Here is a 17,793-nt window from a genome sequence, read left to right on the forward strand (position 1 = left end):
CAAAATCTCTTCAGGCACTCCCGGCCTGTTGTCTCCCCGACGTGGAAGTACTCGTCGAAAATGTCCGCCGTGGTGCCGTAGGCCAACTGACGGAGTGTAGCCGTGCACTTTTGCAACGGTGTAAAGCCGGGTCTGCCGACGCCATCTTCCTGATACGTCATGTATTCATCACGTGACGACAAAGTCCGGACAATGCTGAGAAAAAGGTAACGCAGCATTCTAAACCGGCAGCGGAAAACGGTCGGTCCCCACCGTGGTTGCTCGGCAAAATAGTCTGCAATCAGACGTTGGTGAGCTGTCGCGTCGTACAACCGTCCGACGTCGAATAGGCCTGTGGATCTGCTCCGCCGCCTCCTCGCGCTGCATTTCGTCTAAGTATTCCGTCGTTGCCTCTTCAACGGCTGCATCTAAGGCTTCCGAGGTCGGACTACCTGACTTCGATGAACTAGAACTAGTGTCGTCGTAGTGGTTCATTTTGGTATGTGAGAGAGGTAGAAATGTGAGAGATGAGAGAAATGAGAGAAGCGAGATGTTCGCATGAACAAGTGAATGAGAAACGAGATTTAAATAGACAAAATTCGGAAGGAAAAAAAAATTCAAAAACGCATGTCATCGTCCGCCGAGCCCACAATGGTGCCTGATGCTGCGGACGATAGGCCATCGTCCGCGCTTCTTCCGCGCCCGAAGCTTATGGCACGCATAGGGCGTGCCATAGGGCGCCCCATTGTGGGTGCCCTAAAAACATAAACTTATTTGGTAAAAATATTTAGATATCAATTTCAAACTTCAAACGCAATAGATAATGGCCCAATAGGTTTATTTGAAGTTAACTTAAATCTTTCTTTAATACTACCATATTTCATAATAATGATATTTTTTATATCACGGTTTAATACCCTCTTTTAGTATGCAAAAGGTTGATAACTAAGGTCATTCAGAAAGTTGAAGGTAGCGGCGACGAGTTGAGCATGTGAATGCGATCAGCTGTAATCATAAGTCGTTTCAGAGGATGTAAGTATTGTAATTTAAAGTTTTTAATGATGTAAGTATTTATTTTTATTTCTTCCGTTATTTTTATTTCTTCCGCTACAGGCTTGAAATGACCCCATGTTCCCAAACTGTTTGTGGAAATGCCCCACTGAAATTACCTACTGATACTCTTAACCAACGCTTTCACTATTCGAATTTCAGCTGTCACTAAATGCAAACTCAGCGATTGATGTTTCTTCGTCGATTTGCAACAACATTGAAGCCTTTTCCGAGGCCTAGATTCTTCAGCAGCCATGATATTGCCAAAACTATTGCCGAGCTCAATCAGGTAGTATATTTTCTTCCTTTTAATTAGTTCGTTTTCTTGCAATGATCTCTTTGATGATTATAAATCGGTGTCTGAAATCTTCACATGTATTTTCATCGAATTGGTTATCTGTAATCATGTTTATAGTAGTAGTAGAAAAAGAGCAAGAAATAATTGATATCACCGGAGAAATGGCCATGAATGAGAGCGGTTTTTGACACATTTTAACTATCAAATGTGAAATTTTGTGAATCAATATTCGCTGATCTGTAGGTTTCAGTTGCATGTTCACTACCTTCATTAATAAGGCCTTCATTAAAAAGAATGTATTACTGCTAAAGGAATAGCCATCTCTGTGTTTAATTTTGATTGTTGTTTCTTGCATTAAAGTTATAGTAGTAAATCTTAAGGTAACAATGCGCTACATATACTGGCCTCTTCCCAGCTCGTTATTGGAATGGAAACATAGCTTTATGTATGTTTTTCGTTTATTTTGATCCTAGGAAATGGAGTTTGTTTTTGGTGCCCCTCCCCCGTCATCCATTTCTAGCTCATCAGACAGTCCAACACTAGATCAAGAACCACATCATGAAACCAACGGTGTCGATTCAGAAAGAGCGCCTCCTTCAGGATTGACTCACGTTGATGGCAAAGGTGAAGCCCTAATGGTTGATATCTCCTCCAAGGAGATAACCAAGCGAGTGGCACTTGCTAGTTGCAAAGTTGTGTTGGGTCAGAAGGTGTTTGATTTGGTCTCAGCCAACCAAATGGAGAAAGGGGATGTTCTCGGTGTGGCCAAGATTGCTGGAGTCTGCGCTGCAAAGCAAACGAGCAATCTCATCCCATTGTGCCACAACATCAACCTGTCTCGTGTTCATGTGGATCTGGCCTTGAACCCTCACGATTTTAGCATTGAGGTACGGGGTGAAGCTGTCTCGACTGGGAGAACCGGGGTCGAGATGGAAGCCCTGACTGCTGTCACGGTTGCTGGCCTTACAGTATATGATATGTGCAAGGCTGCTTCCAAGGATATTGTCATTACAGATGTGAGGCTTGAACAGAAAAGTGGAGGTAAGAGTGGGGATTGGTCCAGGTAAGTTCTTGATTTCTGGTTTTTTGTGCTTGGAAGGTTTGTACCATGTGCATTGCGGTGATTGTGAATTTAAGTTATTTTGTTGTTATCTCTGAGATTTGAATTGGGGACTCTATTCTTCAGTCTGTTTTAATATTTTATTGTGCTTCGAAGGTTTGTATTACTAGTATTTATTATTTTCCCTTTTTCGTGGTTATATATTACAAATCATATTTACGAATAAACAAAAATTCATATTCTTTATAATACTGACAATTAGGAGTACATAAATTTGGTTGGGAAAATTTTTAGTGGGGAATTATAGGGTGATTCTAGGGAGTAGTGTTTATATAGATGAACATACCAAAAAAATTAACTACAACTACAATGTAAAATGGGTGGCCACATCTCGGAGACCCATTGATCGTCCTATACACTTGCTCACGCACATTCGTGCTCGTGCATAACCATATAAGCACTAAGATGAGATGTAGTTACCCTCAAAGATGTGGACTCAAGCTAAAGTTATGTTTTTAATAAGGGCGTCTTTAACTTATTACACTCGCTTAAAAATCTTATTTTTTTTATTTTGATAATTCAACCAAAATTACGACTAGTTTTTATTTGTTTATAGTAAAATTTTCTTTTGACGAGGTGAGTTTCGTTTAATTATTTATTTTCTTTATGTCTCTTATTTTATCAATTTTTATTCTACTAAAATTTTTTTTGGACGAAATTAGTACAGTGCTTTTTTTGGTTTATGAATAAATATCGTATTTATTCAGCACAAATTTAAAGAAATGTAAAGAAAAGTTTATGAAAAATATAAAATCTGTTTACAAAAAAAGACCAGTAAAAATAAACGAAATTTAATGTTAATTTCGTATGACATGAAACATTTAAAATTTTTAATTAAACTGAGCATTAATGCAGACCATCCGCAACGCCGTCTCTTATCTGTCTCTTAACCGTCTCATCTCTTAACTATTCATGGGCCCCACTGTACTTTTCACTACATCTCTTAACTAAGAGACAGCACCTGCAACCCTCCACCTCTTAACCGTCTCTTAATCATCTCATCCCTTAACTATTCATTCAATTTCATTTTTTATTTTTATTTCCAACAAATTCAATTAATAAAAACACACTTCATTAAATAAAATAAAATTACAACTTAAAATTCAAAAAATTTTAAAAAAACCACATAATTAAAATCCTAAAAAAATATTAAAAATACATAATTTAATTTCTTCTGCGCACTCTATTGATTGCCAAAGTTTGTCCAAATGTGTTCCATTAGATCATCTTGGAGTTGGGCGTGGGCGGTAGAATCATGAATGGATTAAAAAAGAGATGAATGGATTATTCGACGCATTTGCTGAAATGGATCCATGAATGGATTAAATTTGGGAGAAGAATAAAAGAGATGATTTGATATGAAAATTGGAGAGGAAAGAGAGATGATTTGAGAAGAATAGATGTGTGTTTGTGTGTAATGCGGATGAAAGAGGAGTATTTATAGAATAAAAAAATAAAAAAAAAACAACCGTTGAACGGTCATATGACCGTTTTTTTAATTTTTTAGTTTTTATTTTTTTTAATTAAAATCTAATTTTTTTTAAAATGATTTATTGCGTCTGCGTGACGACGCCCACTTGCGGGCCGGCGAAGTGGGCGTCACGCCTAGCGCCAGCACACGCCAGCCGTCTCGGAGGGACGAGCGTCTCGGCGAGACGGGACGAGACGGGACGGGACGCTGCAACGCGTCTTTTAACCGTCTCGTCTCGGAGAGACAAGATAAGAGACGGTTAAGAGATGCGTTGCGGATGCTCTTATTGTTGAGCTGTTTGAGAGCTTGTGAATAGATTAGGGGATGATTATGTAATATCAATAGAGACAAAAAAGTTAATTCCAAATTTGACAAAATCGAAGAAAATCACTCTGCTCCATAACTCCCCCAAATTTCACTCTCCTAGATCGTAATTCTTTCAACTCTGACGATCTTGGAGAGATTTCGAAAAAAGAGGCTCAATTCGCAGGCCTTTCGAAATTAGAGATTAAATTTGCAGACCTTTCGAAATTTGAGGCCGTGGCATGCAAATTTTTCGGAATAAGGGATTCTCAAATTTTAATCTATTTTGTTTTCTTTTTTCTTATTATTTCTCTCATAATATTTATTAATGGACTAAATTACCCTTAATATTTTCATATTTTCACTGAAATTTTATTTTATTTTATTTTCTCCGCAATTACTCAAATTTTATTTTAACCCAATTCTGCAAAGCAAATCAACGCCGCCTCCAACCCTCATTCTCCTCCCCTTTCTTTGTTGTCTCCACCCTCCTTCCCCTCCACTGAAACAAACATTCTCTGGTAGATATGAGATTCAAAAGCTTATTTCTTGTGAGCCCTTTTTTGCATAGACAATGTTTGGTTCAATGAAATTTGCTGCCACATCAAGATCCCCACCCAGTTGCTTTCATCATGTTGATTAACAGCTTAGAGAGTCCCTTCAGGGACATCTGATAAATTTGGAATGAGGATGACACGCATAAATCGAGAAATGGTCTAAATTTTCACCCGCATGGGTATAGCGCAGTTGGCAACGGAGGGGCAGATCTTGCTGCAATGAGCCTGGGTTCAAATCCCACTACTGTCGTATAGTTGCTTCCTCTCAAGCACAAGTGTGAGGCCTTGGGAGATGGGCTTCTGGCAGTCAGTGGGTTAAGGCCTTCCCCTTAACGGACTACTGCGTATCCTGATTTAAACCCCTCATATGACTACTGCGTATCCTGATTTAAACCCCTCATATGATGTCGGACCGGAGTGTGGGGGCCGCCAAGGCGACGGAATCGCCTTTTGCTGCAATTAATGGATGGCTCTGGCAGCAACTTCATCAGATTCCTCCAATTGTCCGTACACATAGCGGGCGATCTATCGAACCCCCTTTCCCTCATTTTGGTGTGAATGTAGTCCAACAGATGCAGGTAGAACTTGGACGTGCTAAACATGAAATCAGTTTCTTCGCGGAGAGATATGAAGGCGCGGGTTTCCTCTTCACCCCATGTTTCCGCCTGTTTCTTGGGAGCAGGTGGATGCGCCGTCGCTGGTTTGGGTGAACTCTGGTTTGCGGCATCATCTCTGCCGCTGATTTCGGTGATTATGTTGTTGAAATCTGTGGCAGATTCTTCTTGTTCTTGAGCACTTTTTAATACGTTTTTTTCCTATAACTTGAATTTGGGGGGGGGGGGTTTAATCGAAATTGAAATAGGAATTTGAGCGGTAAAGCAGACCGGAGAAGGAGGAGGGATGATTTGCATAATTGAGTGAAATAAAATTGAAGTACAAAATAAGTATTAAAACCCTAATAAAAATATTAGGGGAAATTTGGTTTTTTCATAAATATTAAGAGAGAAATAATAAAAAAAATAAAACAAAATAGATTAAAATTTAAAAATAGTCTATTCTGAAAAATTCGCATGCCGAGGTGTCAAATTCCGAAAGGTTATCGAATTTAATCCCTAATTTTGAAATGCCTGCAAATTGAGTCCTTTTTTTTCGAAATCTCTCGACAAGGTTGTCGGTCGATGAGAGTGGAATTAATGGCGGCGGAGAGCAGCAGTGATCGGGGGAAGAAGGAGTCAACGGCGTCAGGATTGCTGAATTCGCCGACGCGTCTAAACGACGACGTTGAAGATCCCGCCAAATCCCCGCCCCACCAATTCCTCTACGCGCAAGGTCTCAGATAACATTTACAGTATTCGTGTCGTTTAATTGCTTGCGTTTTTAAATTTTTAAGCAAGTGGTATTTGGTCCATTTGAGAATATTTTGTGGAGTATTATTTGGGGATGCGCCTTGTAGTTACTTTAGCTGCTTGCGTGAATTGGAGTCGATATTAGTTGACTAGATCAGTTTTATTCGGAGGGGGAAATACTAAATGTTTGAGAATTTAGTAAGTATGGACTTGGATACTTGTAACTAAATACTTTGATCCAGTATGATATAATTGTATATGCCAACTCTACTTATATCCAATGGCTATTTCACAAAATAATCACTAATTCCTGAGTGCCAAGATTTGTAGTATTAGTATTTACTAATAAGATTGATCGTGGATGTGATTTTGCTGAAGAGTTACTCATTTGACCAGGATATGATTATAGACATAAAAGGTCTTTTTTTGTACAAGGGAGGGGGTCAAACTATGCAAAACTATATACTGTGATATCCTGCTCTAGCATTAAATGATTGGTGATTCCTGTTGAACCACATAATATTGAGTGCTGGTAGGTGTGGATGCTACATTGTTAAATGGATCAGGCTCTTAAAGTGTTCATGTACTGGATCATAATATTGGGATGTTGTTGTGTTGGAGTTAACTTGTACTATGGAAAACAACACTCATTCAAAAGGATACGTCCCTTTTGGAGATTCAAAGTGGAAGGATTGGCATGTAGGCTTCCCTTCTCCTTTCTTTTGAAATACACAGGAGTTTATTTTTTTGAACCTTTAGTAAACTTATCAGGATTGGTGACAGAAAAATTAGCTGATGATATCTTCCAAAAGAAGGAACACAAAAAGAATGGTAGTTCTTTTGTGATCTCTGTCTATTGTATCTAGTTCTGTACTTGTAGCACAGCTATTGCCATATTACTTTGACGCAGTACTTGGGGCCTAAAAGGATCCCTAGGAGAAGATCACTAATTCAGTAGCAGTTACATAAGTTGTTTCTGAAATAAGAATATGCCATGTATTTTTTCAAAGGCCAAGCATCTAAAAGTTACTAACTTGAATAACAGCAGTGAGTATAATAGTTGTATATCCACCCAGACCTGCATGCTAAAGAGAAATAGAAGTGTGTGTGAGTTGGCCTGGTGGTAGAGTGGTAATTCCTTCGAATCCACCGTAACGCGGCCTTTAAATTTTTGCTCATTTGCAAATATAAAAGAGAAATAGAAGAGATAGAAATTAGAAAAGGAACACCCAAACTCCTGCATGTCACATCAAGTTCGAGGTGAAATACCAATATCAATGCCAAATGATCAGTCAGCATGCTTATGTCACCCCCAGAATTAAAGTATGATTTAGAAATCTACGTGTTACTGACAAAGCTAATATATTTCCACTGAGTCTTTTGCGCCAAATAGATGGTATTTAATGTCGTTATAAAGTCAAATTATCCTGATGTATGTGCTTTGCCAGGCTTGCTATGCTGTTCTTCAGAGTTGGGTTTCTAAGAAGTTCATGAGAGGATGGTATTGACTTTGGCTTCAATATATCGATACTGTTTACGATCTTATTCACTTCTTCTTCTTTTTTCGAATTCTAATAGAAAACTATATTGCAGTGTGGTTCTATTTCCAGTTGCTGTTACATTTTTTATCACTTGGTGGTTTATCCAGTTCGTTGGTGGTTTCTTCAGCCCTATATACGAGAGGCTTGGCATTGACATATTTGGTAAGTTGTTTGGTCATCTTTAGAGTGTATATCATTGGTCCTGTTTGATTGTTAAGTCAACATTTTTATGTGGACCATAATTCTTTGATCCATTGGTCACAAACACGTGTATTGTTCATCAAGTTTAATTTATTTTTGTCTGATTTTTCCTTTATATCTGTTGCAGGCCTTGGATTCATCACATCAATAATCTTTATTTTCTTCGTTGGTATTTTTGCTTCATCATGGTTGGGTTCCACCGTTTTCTTGATAGGAGAATGGTTTATAAAGCGAATGCCCTTTGTAAAACATATACATTCAGCATCGAAGCAAATTAGTTCTGCAATCTCACCAGGTAATTTCATTTTCAGTGTTCATTTATTGTTGTCAAAAAGCATAAAAAGTGAAGTAATTGCATGATTGAAGGCTTCTTAAATGTTATCTGATAAAGCTATGTTTTAATCTTAGACATTCTTCTTAGAATTGGATAACATTTTTGCTTTTATCTCATAAATAAAAAAGTTCAAAAATAATGAGCTTGACCCTGATATTGATGTATGATGTTTACTGTAATTGCATGTCAGAGCTTTGCCAATTCATCTTTATGGATGTCAACATCTACTGGTATCTTTCGTCCTGCATTACCAAATGTCATGGTATAGGCAGGTTTCCTCTTCACACGGGATTTTGTTGTTGATTCATATTGTGTAACTATTACAGATCAGAATACAACTGCATTCAAGGAGGTTGCTATTATCCGCCATCCTCGTGTTGGAGAATATGCCTTTGGCTTTATAACATCGTCTATAGTTCTTCAGGTTCGTGAAATCTGTTTTCTTTAAAGTATTCTCTAAAATTTGTAGGTTCTAGATTTCAATATTCAAGTCATGACTTGTACTCCATTACATTACAGCGTAACACTTACTATAAGATTTGCCTTTGACTTTTGTTTTCCATGGATTTGTTGTCTTTCACGGCAGAGAGATGCTGGAGATGAAGAACTATGCTCGGTGTGCGTGCCAACAAATCATTTATACATCGGGGACATATTTCTCGTTAGCTCAAAAGACATCATTCGGCCAAACTTGTCTATTCGAGAGGGCATAGGTAAGCAGGGTACCTAACATGTTTCTAAGGAAAAAAATGGATTTTCATGATCTTATAACATCACATTCACAACAATCGTTTGTCTGCTAAGCTAATTGATGATTTTTTTGATCTAGTAACGTCAAATTTGCAACAAACTTTTGTCTGCACTTCATCCTCTAGCCTCTTACTGAATTCATTTCCCCTTTGTTTCAGAGATAATTGTCTCGGTGGGGATGTCAATGCCTCAGATAATTTCTCCTGCTGAAGAGCTTGCTCATCAGAATGAGCGGATCCCCCCTAGTAGAATGATGATTTAGCAACATATTGCCGCGTTACATCCTGTTTCTCCGCCAATGTGCTGTTCCGGGGAGTAATTTAATTTTTCTTCGTATAGAAAATTCCTCTGCTTATAGCTAGTCTTTCTTGGTGTAGATATGGAACTTGTTTCAGATATGTATCTAGGCCAGGTCAGTTCACTCTGTCCGACAAAAATGTATACCTATTCAGACGTATATTCTTTTGGTTCTGTACAAAGGAAAATGAAATGTTTGTTCCAAATTGTTTGCACCTTAATACTTGTCTATCATTCTCGTCGTAATGTGTACAATAAATTCAAAGGCAATTTAGAAATGATGTCTTCCTATAAGCTTGACTTAATCAGCACCTGAATTTCCTTACTTAATGTTGAGATTCGTCATTTTTTTGTTGGAAATAATACTACTCCATATCCTAATAAAAGGTAAGAATCAAGAAATAATTATGTAAAATTAAATCTATAGGATACTTGTATTCTAATTCTGGTAAGTGTTCTATCGATTTGATTTTCAATGATCATTTCTTGATTTTTGCCTTTCATTGAGATATTCTTTCCAACATTTTATATGCGCGATGACGCCATGTCGATTGTTTAGAGCCTGCTAGACAAGCAGAAGCTGCTTGCATAGTTGATTGAAGAGCTGATTATAATTGTTGTTTTTATTTATATTTAGAAAGGAATATTTTGAGGCCAGCGGCGGCCCATCTCCTGTAACAGCTTACTTTATTTGAATAGTGACAAACAAAAGCATTTCAGTCATACATATGATGGTACGATGGAATCTTTGTTGCCTATATAATGACAAAATCACTTGGTGTTTCAATAGTTCATCTTCCCCCAACCTTAGTAAACTCTACGCAACTCGTTGCCCAACTGTTTGCTTTGTTTAGGAAATCGCATGTTTCTACTGACACAGGCGCCTTCTCTGCCACGAAACCTCGTACGAGGATTCTTTGATTGCAGTTGTAGATGCTGTTTGGTTGTTGTCGTGTTTATTCTACTTTCAGTGTTGAGTTCAGTCAAGTTATGTGACCTTAACGGAAGACATGCTCGCAGGTTTTTGCTGACAAAAAGGAATGGTATAATACATGGAGAGGAGTACCTAGTGATGAATAATTTGTTTGTTGGATAAGATTCTTTCTGTGCTGTCTTCCTTCAATTATAAATAACAGGTTTGCTACAGCAGCATAAGTTAAGGTATGGCTGGCTTGCTGGCGTCTATGGAGACGAAGAAGCCATACCTGGCGATGATATTGATACAGGTGATCTCTGCTGGAATGTCTTTGCTGTCTAAGGCAGCAATCACAACAGGGATGGATCCTTACGTTTTTGTAGTCTATCGCCAAGCATTTGCTACACTTGCATTGGCCCCTTTCGCCTTTTTCCTCGAGAGGTTTCCTTGCAAGATAGATACTCACTTTATAGCATTTTTATAGTTTGTTTGATTAGATTAAAAACTTGTGTTTGCTTTCAGAGGCGACAAGTCTCCTCCGCTGGCATTCGCCTTGTTCTGCAAGATAGCCTTGGTTTCGACTGGGTACGCAGATTCTCCCATATTTCTACTTGGTCTGAACTTTTTTCGTGTTCTGTCCTGATTGAACTTTGCAGGATCGCGGTGAGCTTGAATCTCTTCCACTTTGCCCTCAACTACGTCTCTGCAACGTTTGCTTCTGCATTAGTCAACACGTGTCCGGCCATGATGTTCATTTTAGCTCTCTGCTTCCGGTAAGATCAAAACTAACCAGACTGAGATTTGGGCGGTGCTGGGATAAGATTCGGATTTTGTATAATTTGAAGTGTTTTCTACGTCAGAATAGAGAGGCTCTCAATAAAACAAGGGCATGGAATGGCTAAAGTGGCTGGTTCTGCATTAGGCTTTGCAGGTGCTCTGGTGTGCACTTTCGTGCAAGGGCCAGCCATCTACCCAGAGAGCCACAAAGACTTCCTGCGCGCCTACAAGCAAAGCTACACGAGGGGCGACTGGATAAAGGGCTCCCTCATCATTTTAGGATCCAACGGGGCATGGTGCATGTGGTTCATCATGCAGGTTGGTTGGTCGGTTAGTTAGTTACTCCTCGGGTTGATTGGTTGGGTCGTGATCATTCATGTTTGTGTTGTAGGGCCCGTTGATCAAGCTGTATCCTTCCAAACTGCGCCTCACGGCTCTCCAATGTCTCTCTAGCTGTGCATTATCAGCAGCATGGGCTGCAGCAAAGCAAAGACACAGAGAGTCTTGGAGTCTTGGATGGAACATCAACCTTGTTTCAGTCTTTTACTGTGTAAATCCCATACACTTTTGCAAATTTTATCACACCATCAACTGCAAAATAATGATGATGAGTGTAGGGGGCGATTTCGACTGCAATCTGTTACTGGCTGATTGTTTGGGTGGTAGAGAAGAAAGGACCGGTGTTCGGGGCTGCCTTCTCGCCGTTAGCACTGATCATCACCGCGGTTTTCTCGGCCATATTGTTGCAGGAGACCCTTCACTGGGGAAGGTAATGTTAACATGATGTATCCATGTATGTGTATAGCCATCTATTTTTTGTTTTACTAATCCAGTGTGTGTTTGTGTTTGTGTTTGCAGTGTTGGTGGAGCTGTTTTGTTAGTAATAGGGCTCTATGGCATTCTGTGGGGGAAGTCTAAAGAAACCGAAATAGCAGTAACCAATCAAAACGAGGGAGCAGAGGAAACAGGCTTGGAAGACCACACATGATAAACAAACCCAATTCTACTCTACGAATTTTTAGTAGTAGAGTATCATATTGTTGCCTTTGTTCTAACCAACAACTGGCCTTTCACTCTTTCTTGAAAGATATATGGAAGTAGTATATCCATGTTTCCCTTTTGCAAAATAAAAATTAAAAAATAAATAAAAGAGTAGTGAGTTTCGAAGTAAACTAATTTCATGTTGTAATCAATTGGTGGTTTGTCTCAATATTAAGTTCCACATTATATTGACTGAAGATATTTTTTTGTCTTCAAATCCCATATAGTAACTAGTATTACTATTACTCCCTCCGTTCATGAAAAGTATGAGCATTTATTTCGATACGAGTTTTAATATATAATTCGTAAAATAAGAGATAAAGGATAGTGTAAGTAGTGTTAGTGGAGAGTGGGTTCCACATCATTATTATTATGTATTGTAAAGGTATAAGTTATAAATAAAATAATGTATAAGGATAGTGTGTTATTTAACTATTCCAGAATTAGAAAGTTTATACTTTCTAGGACGGACAAATAAAGAAATAGTTTATGCTTTTCAGAGACAGATAGAATACTATTTTTCATTTTGATTAGAGTTGGGACAAACTTCATTTCAAAACTATTGTTTAAACAAGATTGTTCAGATTTCATCACTTTATTTAGGTTTTAAATTAGAGGGATTTCATAATTACTCTCTATAAAATGAGGTTTACTTTTAATAGTCCCTTAAGCGAGAAAAATCATGTTTCATGAATTTGGTTAAGGAAAAATCTCACCTGAAGTGCTTTTGGTGAACATTTTGCTCCTGCGATCGTAAGGTCATCTGCAACGCTGTCTCTTATCCGTCTCTTAAATTACTATTCTTGGGTCCCACTGTACTTTTTACTCCATCTCTTAACTAAGTGACAGAACTTGCAACCCTCCATCTCTTATCCGTCTCTTAACCATCTCTTAAATTACTATTCATTCATTTTCATTTTTTATTTTTACTTCCAACTAATTCAATTAATAAAAAACACACTTCATTAAATAAAATAAAATTACAACATAAAACAAAAATACAACTTAAAATTAAAAAAAATATAATTAAAATCCAAAAAAATAAAAATTACATAATTTAAAATAGAATTTTATAGAAAATAAAAAAAAACTACTCCGCCGGCGAATCATCCCCCAAAGGCGGTGGAGGTGCACTGAAGCCACCTGGAGGCGGAATACCAAGTTGTCTTGCTATAAACTCAATTACGGCAAGATAGGCTTGGTATTGGGGAGGTGTCATGCTGGAAGTGTCCGCCATTGTGGCGGTCATGTACATGGACATTAGGGAGTTCGAGGGTGCCCCCGAGCCTGCCTGACTTGATTCGGCTCGGCCCCTCCTCCCTCTAGCCGACTTCGCCACATTTCTCCCTTGCGAACGACGGCGCCCACGGGAGGACCCCCCGGCATCGTCTGTCGTGCTCTCAACCTCCTGCGAGGCAAACTCTTGTGCGGCGCTGCCCGAACCGCCCTTACTAGACGAGTATTGGCCACCCGCCGTGTGCTTCGTGCTCTTCGAGGTCGAGCCCGAGCTGGACCGGACACCGCCGGCCCACCTTTCCTCGTCTTTGACGACCTCCCAAACATCGACATGTTTGAATTGTTTGGCAGTGTCGTCGAAGTAGACTCGCAAAGCCGACCTCAGAATATCGGCTCCTGTGGCTCAGCTTTGGTAATGAGCCGCTTCACTCTTGTAGATGACGCAAAAAATTTTGACCTCTCTGTCGACTCGGTCAAAGTGAGCGCGGAGCATCTTAAATGTGCGGCGGCGGGACCCCTTCGGCTTAATCTCGTGGTAGGCCTCAGTGACCTTTTCCCAGAAGCACTTCAGGGATTGTTGATTTCCGACGATGGGATCGTACGAGACGCTGATTCAGGCGTTGTACACAGTCAGTGTTTTCTTGGGGCTGTACGGATGCCGGCCTAGATCCTCCTCCTCATCTGCCTCGGCCTCCGCCCTGGAGCTTCCACCGTCTCGGCCTCCTTCCGGAGTGGGTTCAACCGAATAATCATCCCGAATCTGGGATAATCCCTGCGAATACCTCGGGGCGGAGGGACGGACGTATGCATCCACATCAAAATGGGGTGGTTGGTACCCTCGGCGTTGACGAACCCTGGCTGCCCGGTGTCGACGAACCGAAACCACCACTCATGCCATTGTACATGCCCCCCAGTCGTCGAACGCATTGATGTCAAACCAGCCGGAGCCGCCACCGCCAGAGTTTCCGTTGCCGGACATTTTGTGATGAGAGGTTAGATGAAAATTGGAGAGGAAATGGAAATAATTCGGGAAAAATATATGTGTATTTGTGTGTGAAATGAGGATGAATTAGGAGTATTTATTGAGTAAAAAAATGATCGAAAAAACGGTAATATTACAATTTTTTATTTTTATTTTTTTAAATTCGAATTCTAAAAAAAGTATTTATTGCGTCAGCGTGACGATGTCCACTCACGGGCCGGCGAGTGGGTGTCACGCATGGAGCCGGAGCGCGACGTCGCGCGAGCGCGTGGCGAGACGACTCACCATTCGTCTCGGCGGGACGGGACGCTCGGCGGGCTGGGGACGAGACGGGACGCTGCAACGTGTCTCGCCGCCATCTCGTCCCTGCGTGACGGGTTACGAGCCACCCGCGTGACGCGTTGCGGGTGGCCTAAAAAGTGTATGAGTCTTTTTATCTCTCATTATCACTCTAAGAGCATCCACAATGGCGCCTAGCGCACCGCCTAGCCGAGCCCGACGCTAGGCGGTCCGCTAGGCGAACCATTGTAACCGCCAAGCCAGTTTCCCGAAAAAAAATCGCCTAGCGCTAGGCAATGTGTGGGCGCTGGGCGATCAGGTCGGCGCCATTGCAGACTCCGGATCGCCGAGCGCATCGCCCAGCGGATTTTTTAATTTTTTTATTTAATATTTTTTTTATGAAACTCATTCTTGGTTGTTTCTCTTTTATAGAGACATCCTTGAATGTTTTATGTTCCACTTTCGATGTGGGACAAACTCATTCTTGGTTATTTCTCTTTTATAGAGACATCCTTGAATGTTTTATGTTCCACTTTCGATGTGGGACAAACTCATTCTTGGTTGTTTCTCTTTTATAGAGACATCCTTGAATGTTTTATATTCCACTTTCGATGTGGGACAAACTCATTAATGAGGATGTTGTAATGTTATTTTAATTTTAATGAAGTGTGTTTTTTTAATTAATGTACTTTTTAAAATTTTAATATTATTATTGAATTTTCCCGTATCTGTGTCGTAAATTTAATTCCGTATTTTGTGTGATTGTTAATTATTTGTTTTATATAATTTTGAGTGATGCGGCTAGGTTATGGCTAGGCTATGGCTGGGCTATTTGCTTTTTTTGATGATGTGGCAGGAGGATTTTTAGTATTGATAATGTGGCAGGAGGAATTTGTGGCTAGGCTATGACTGGACTATTCCTATTATGGATGGCCTGAGATGCAACAATCATTCTTATAATTAAAACACGTCATATATCTTTATGAGTGCATTGGTTTTCTTAATTTTTTCAATTAAAATACATGTGCATACAATGCGTGTGGCATAGTAAGATCATCTCCAATAGGTTAGGACGTCAAATAGCCCTCAAATAGCCTTCACACTGCCACATCATCAGCACTACAATTCTCCTGCCATATCAACTGGACATCAAATAGCTCTCACATAGCCTTCACAATACCTATCCACATCACTAATAATAATTATATAATTTAATTTACACTCGTATCAACATACGAAATTTAATTTACGAGACAAATACGGAAAATTCGAATAATAATATTAAAATTTAAAAAGTACATTAATTTTAAAAAAAAAGTACAATAATTAAAAAAATTACATTTAAAAAATTACATAAATTTACATAAAAACTAACGCCTTGCAATCCTCCGGCTGCATATAACTCTGAATCCATCGATCAACCTCCGGCTGCATAAAAAAAAAAAAAATTAATCCGACGCCGGTTTGGCGCCGATCCGGGACGCACAATGGCGCCCGTGAGGATCGGCGTCGGAACCGGCGTCAGCGCGGGAATCGGCATGGCGACGCCGATTTTGACGCCGATTTCGCCGACGCCGGTTCCAATGGTTCGGCTTCAAACCGACGTCGGCAAAAAAATCGGCGTCGCGGTGGTGACGCCGGTTATTGGAGATGCTCTAAAGATGTTTATGATAAAAAAAAAAAAAGTAAATCTATTGTCTTGTCACTCATATCTGCCATCTATGATTCATAATGTGCTATATCTTTTTATTTAAATATTTTCTTAATAAATATAAATGGATAATTTTTTAAATATCTATAAGAAAAGTGTAAGAGTGAGAAAAAAAAATCTTGCATGTGATATTAGTAAAAAGGGGATGTCCCTTGCAAAATGTGTAAGAGAAAGAGAAAAGTCTTGCGTGTATATTTTAATTGAAAAAAAATAAGAAAATCATTGTAAGCATAAAGAAGTATTATTGATTACAAAAATATTGACTGTATCATAAAGTAATAATAGAAATAAAAGAGACTAGGCGTAAAATGAACATCAAAGGCCTTTATATGTGTTTTTTTTTTCTTATTCAAATTCCAGATTTTCCTATATCAATCTAAAATATGGAAACTTCATTTTTCATGAACTAATAATGAAATTCACTCTTTAAACTAATGAAGTATCACGAGGAAGATTTATATGATTAAAAGAGTTGCCTTTTATTTAGTTTTTGAGTAGTCAGTGAGTCAGTCTTCTAGTAACATAACTGCTGTATGGATTTGATTATGTACCATAAATTGATGTGGAAAGTTAGGTATCACATGGAATTGGGCGGTTCTGAATTTTAAAATAAAAGCAAAGGTAGTAAGTCTTCCAGTACAAATACCATATAGATTTCCATTTATTGAGTAGTCAAGCTCATCATGCCTCTCAATTTCTTGAGCTCCTCTCATTTTTCCAAAAGGCTGCTGCATTCACTACTAAACAAGACACTTCAATCAGCTCTATGTAAGTACATTCATGTTCGCTGTGGAATGTCATCTCATTAGGGTGTCCACAATGGGGGAGCCGCGGCCCGCGGCTCGGCGCGCGGCCCCCCATTGCAAAGGCCGAGAGCCGGGGCGGTGAGGCGAGAATCGTGGCTGAGCCACGGCCGCGGCCTTCACGCGGCTGAGCCGTGTGAGCCACGGCCGCGGCCTTCACGCGGCTGAGCCGTGTGAGCCGCGGCCCTCCCATTGCAAAGGCCGCGAATCGCGGCTGGGCCGCGGAAATTAGTTTTTTTTTTCTTTCGAAATTTTGTTATAAATATACATTCTCACTTCCATTTTTTCACTTCATTCTACACTTCAAATCCCTTCATTTTACACTCTCAAACACTACAAAAAATGCAAGGTGGAGATGGTAATTCCCCGGGGTATGGAGACTCGGGATACGACAACTTCCCCAATCAGACGTGGAGTCCGCACTCGCCCCAATTCCGGGTCCAGCCATCCCAGCAGAGGAACTTGGTTCGCCAACCATCGGGGTTCGGGGACTACCGACCGAATATGGACGCGATCAACAACCCATCCCAGCAATTCCAATCCTCCCAATTCCAATACTCCCCGTCTCCTATGTCTGAATCTGATAGATTCACATGGGAACAGTTGATGGGTACACCGGCGACCCCGACATCCGGTAGTGTGGAGATGGAGGCCCCCACCGGGGGTCGCCGAACCGGCGGTGGTGGGGGGCGAGGTGGCGGCGGTGGGAGTGGGAGGCGAGGTGGGAGGCGAGGCGGCAGCGGCGGTGGAAGGCGAGGCAGTGGGGGGCGAGGCGACAGAGAGCATGGGCCCACCGGCGGC

At 40.1% G+C, this 17,793-nt stretch overlaps 2 protein-coding genes and 1 pseudogene across 4 annotated transcripts; all 3 read left to right on the plus strand.

The window, feature by feature from the left end:
* The first annotated feature begins 827 nt into the window (after window positions 1-827).
* LOC121768315 (cyclic pyranopterin monophosphate synthase, mitochondrial-like) lies at window positions 828-2,553 on the plus strand. 2 transcript variants are annotated; one of them, XM_042164794.1, is made up of 3 exons: window positions 828-1,011; window positions 1,093-1,318; window positions 1,801-2,553. In XM_042164794.1, the coding sequence occupies exons 2-3, from the start codon at window positions 1,202-1,204 to the stop codon at window positions 2,392-2,394; spliced, it is 711 nt and encodes a 236-aa protein (XP_042020728.1). In that variant the 5' UTR covers window positions 828-1,011; window positions 1,093-1,201; the 3' UTR covers window positions 2,395-2,553. The 2 variants fall into 2 exon arrangements, with proteins under 2 accessions (XP_042020728.1, XP_042020722.1); XM_042164788.1 differs by having other exon boundaries at window positions 831-1,011; window positions 1,192-1,318.
* Window positions 2,554-5,649: 3,096 nt separating this feature from the next.
* Window positions 5,650-9,462, plus strand: LOC121785610 (annotated as a pseudogene).
* Window positions 9,463-10,035: 573 nt separating this feature from the next.
* On the plus strand, window positions 10,036-12,198 carry LOC121764110 (WAT1-related protein At1g43650-like). 2 transcript variants are annotated; one of them, XM_042160187.1, is made up of 8 exons: window positions 10,036-10,151; window positions 10,268-10,604; window positions 10,686-10,748; window positions 10,820-10,936; window positions 11,024-11,258; window positions 11,332-11,490; window positions 11,558-11,709; window positions 11,799-12,198. In XM_042160187.1, exons 2-8 carry the CDS (start codon window positions 10,411-10,413, stop codon window positions 11,926-11,928), a joined length of 1,050 nt encoding a protein of 349 aa, XP_042016121.1. In that variant the 5' UTR covers window positions 10,036-10,151; window positions 10,268-10,410; the 3' UTR covers window positions 11,929-12,198. The 2 variants fall into 2 exon arrangements, with proteins under 2 accessions (XP_042016121.1, XP_042016117.1); XM_042160183.1 differs by having other exon boundaries at window positions 10,040-10,190.
* The last annotated feature ends 5,595 nt before the right edge of the window (window positions 12,199-17,793 follow it).

Source organism: Salvia splendens, chromosome 2 (assembly GCF_004379255.2).
Source record: "Salvia splendens isolate huo1 chromosome 2, SspV2, whole genome shotgun sequence".
NCBI classification, from domain to species: domain Eukaryota; kingdom Viridiplantae; phylum Streptophyta; class Magnoliopsida; order Lamiales; family Lamiaceae; genus Salvia; species Salvia splendens.

What these genes read in the sequence shown, in the direction of transcription:
- LOC121768315 (XM_042164794.1), top strand. Translation starts at nt 1,202, where the DNA reads ATGCAAACTCAGCGATTGATGTTTCTTCGTCGATTTGCAACAACATTG. An exon ending in CTATTGCCGAGCTCAATCAG is followed by an intron (nt 1,319 to 1,800) that starts GTAGTATATTTT and finishes TTTTGATCCTAG; the next exon opens with GAAATGGAGTTTGTTTTTGG.
- LOC121764110 (XM_042160187.1), top strand. Translation starts at nt 10,411, where the DNA reads ATGGCTGGCTTGCTGGCGTCTATGGAGACGAAGAAGCCATACCTGGCG. An exon ending in TTCGCCTTTTTCCTCGAGAG is followed by an intron (nt 10,605 to 10,685) that starts GTTTCCTTGCAA and finishes GTTTGCTTTCAG; the next exon opens with AGGCGACAAGTCTCCTCCGC. An exon ending in ATTTTAGCTCTCTGCTTCCG is followed by an intron (nt 10,937 to 11,023) that starts GTAAGATCAAAA and finishes TTTCTACGTCAG; the next exon opens with AATAGAGAGGCTCTCAATAA.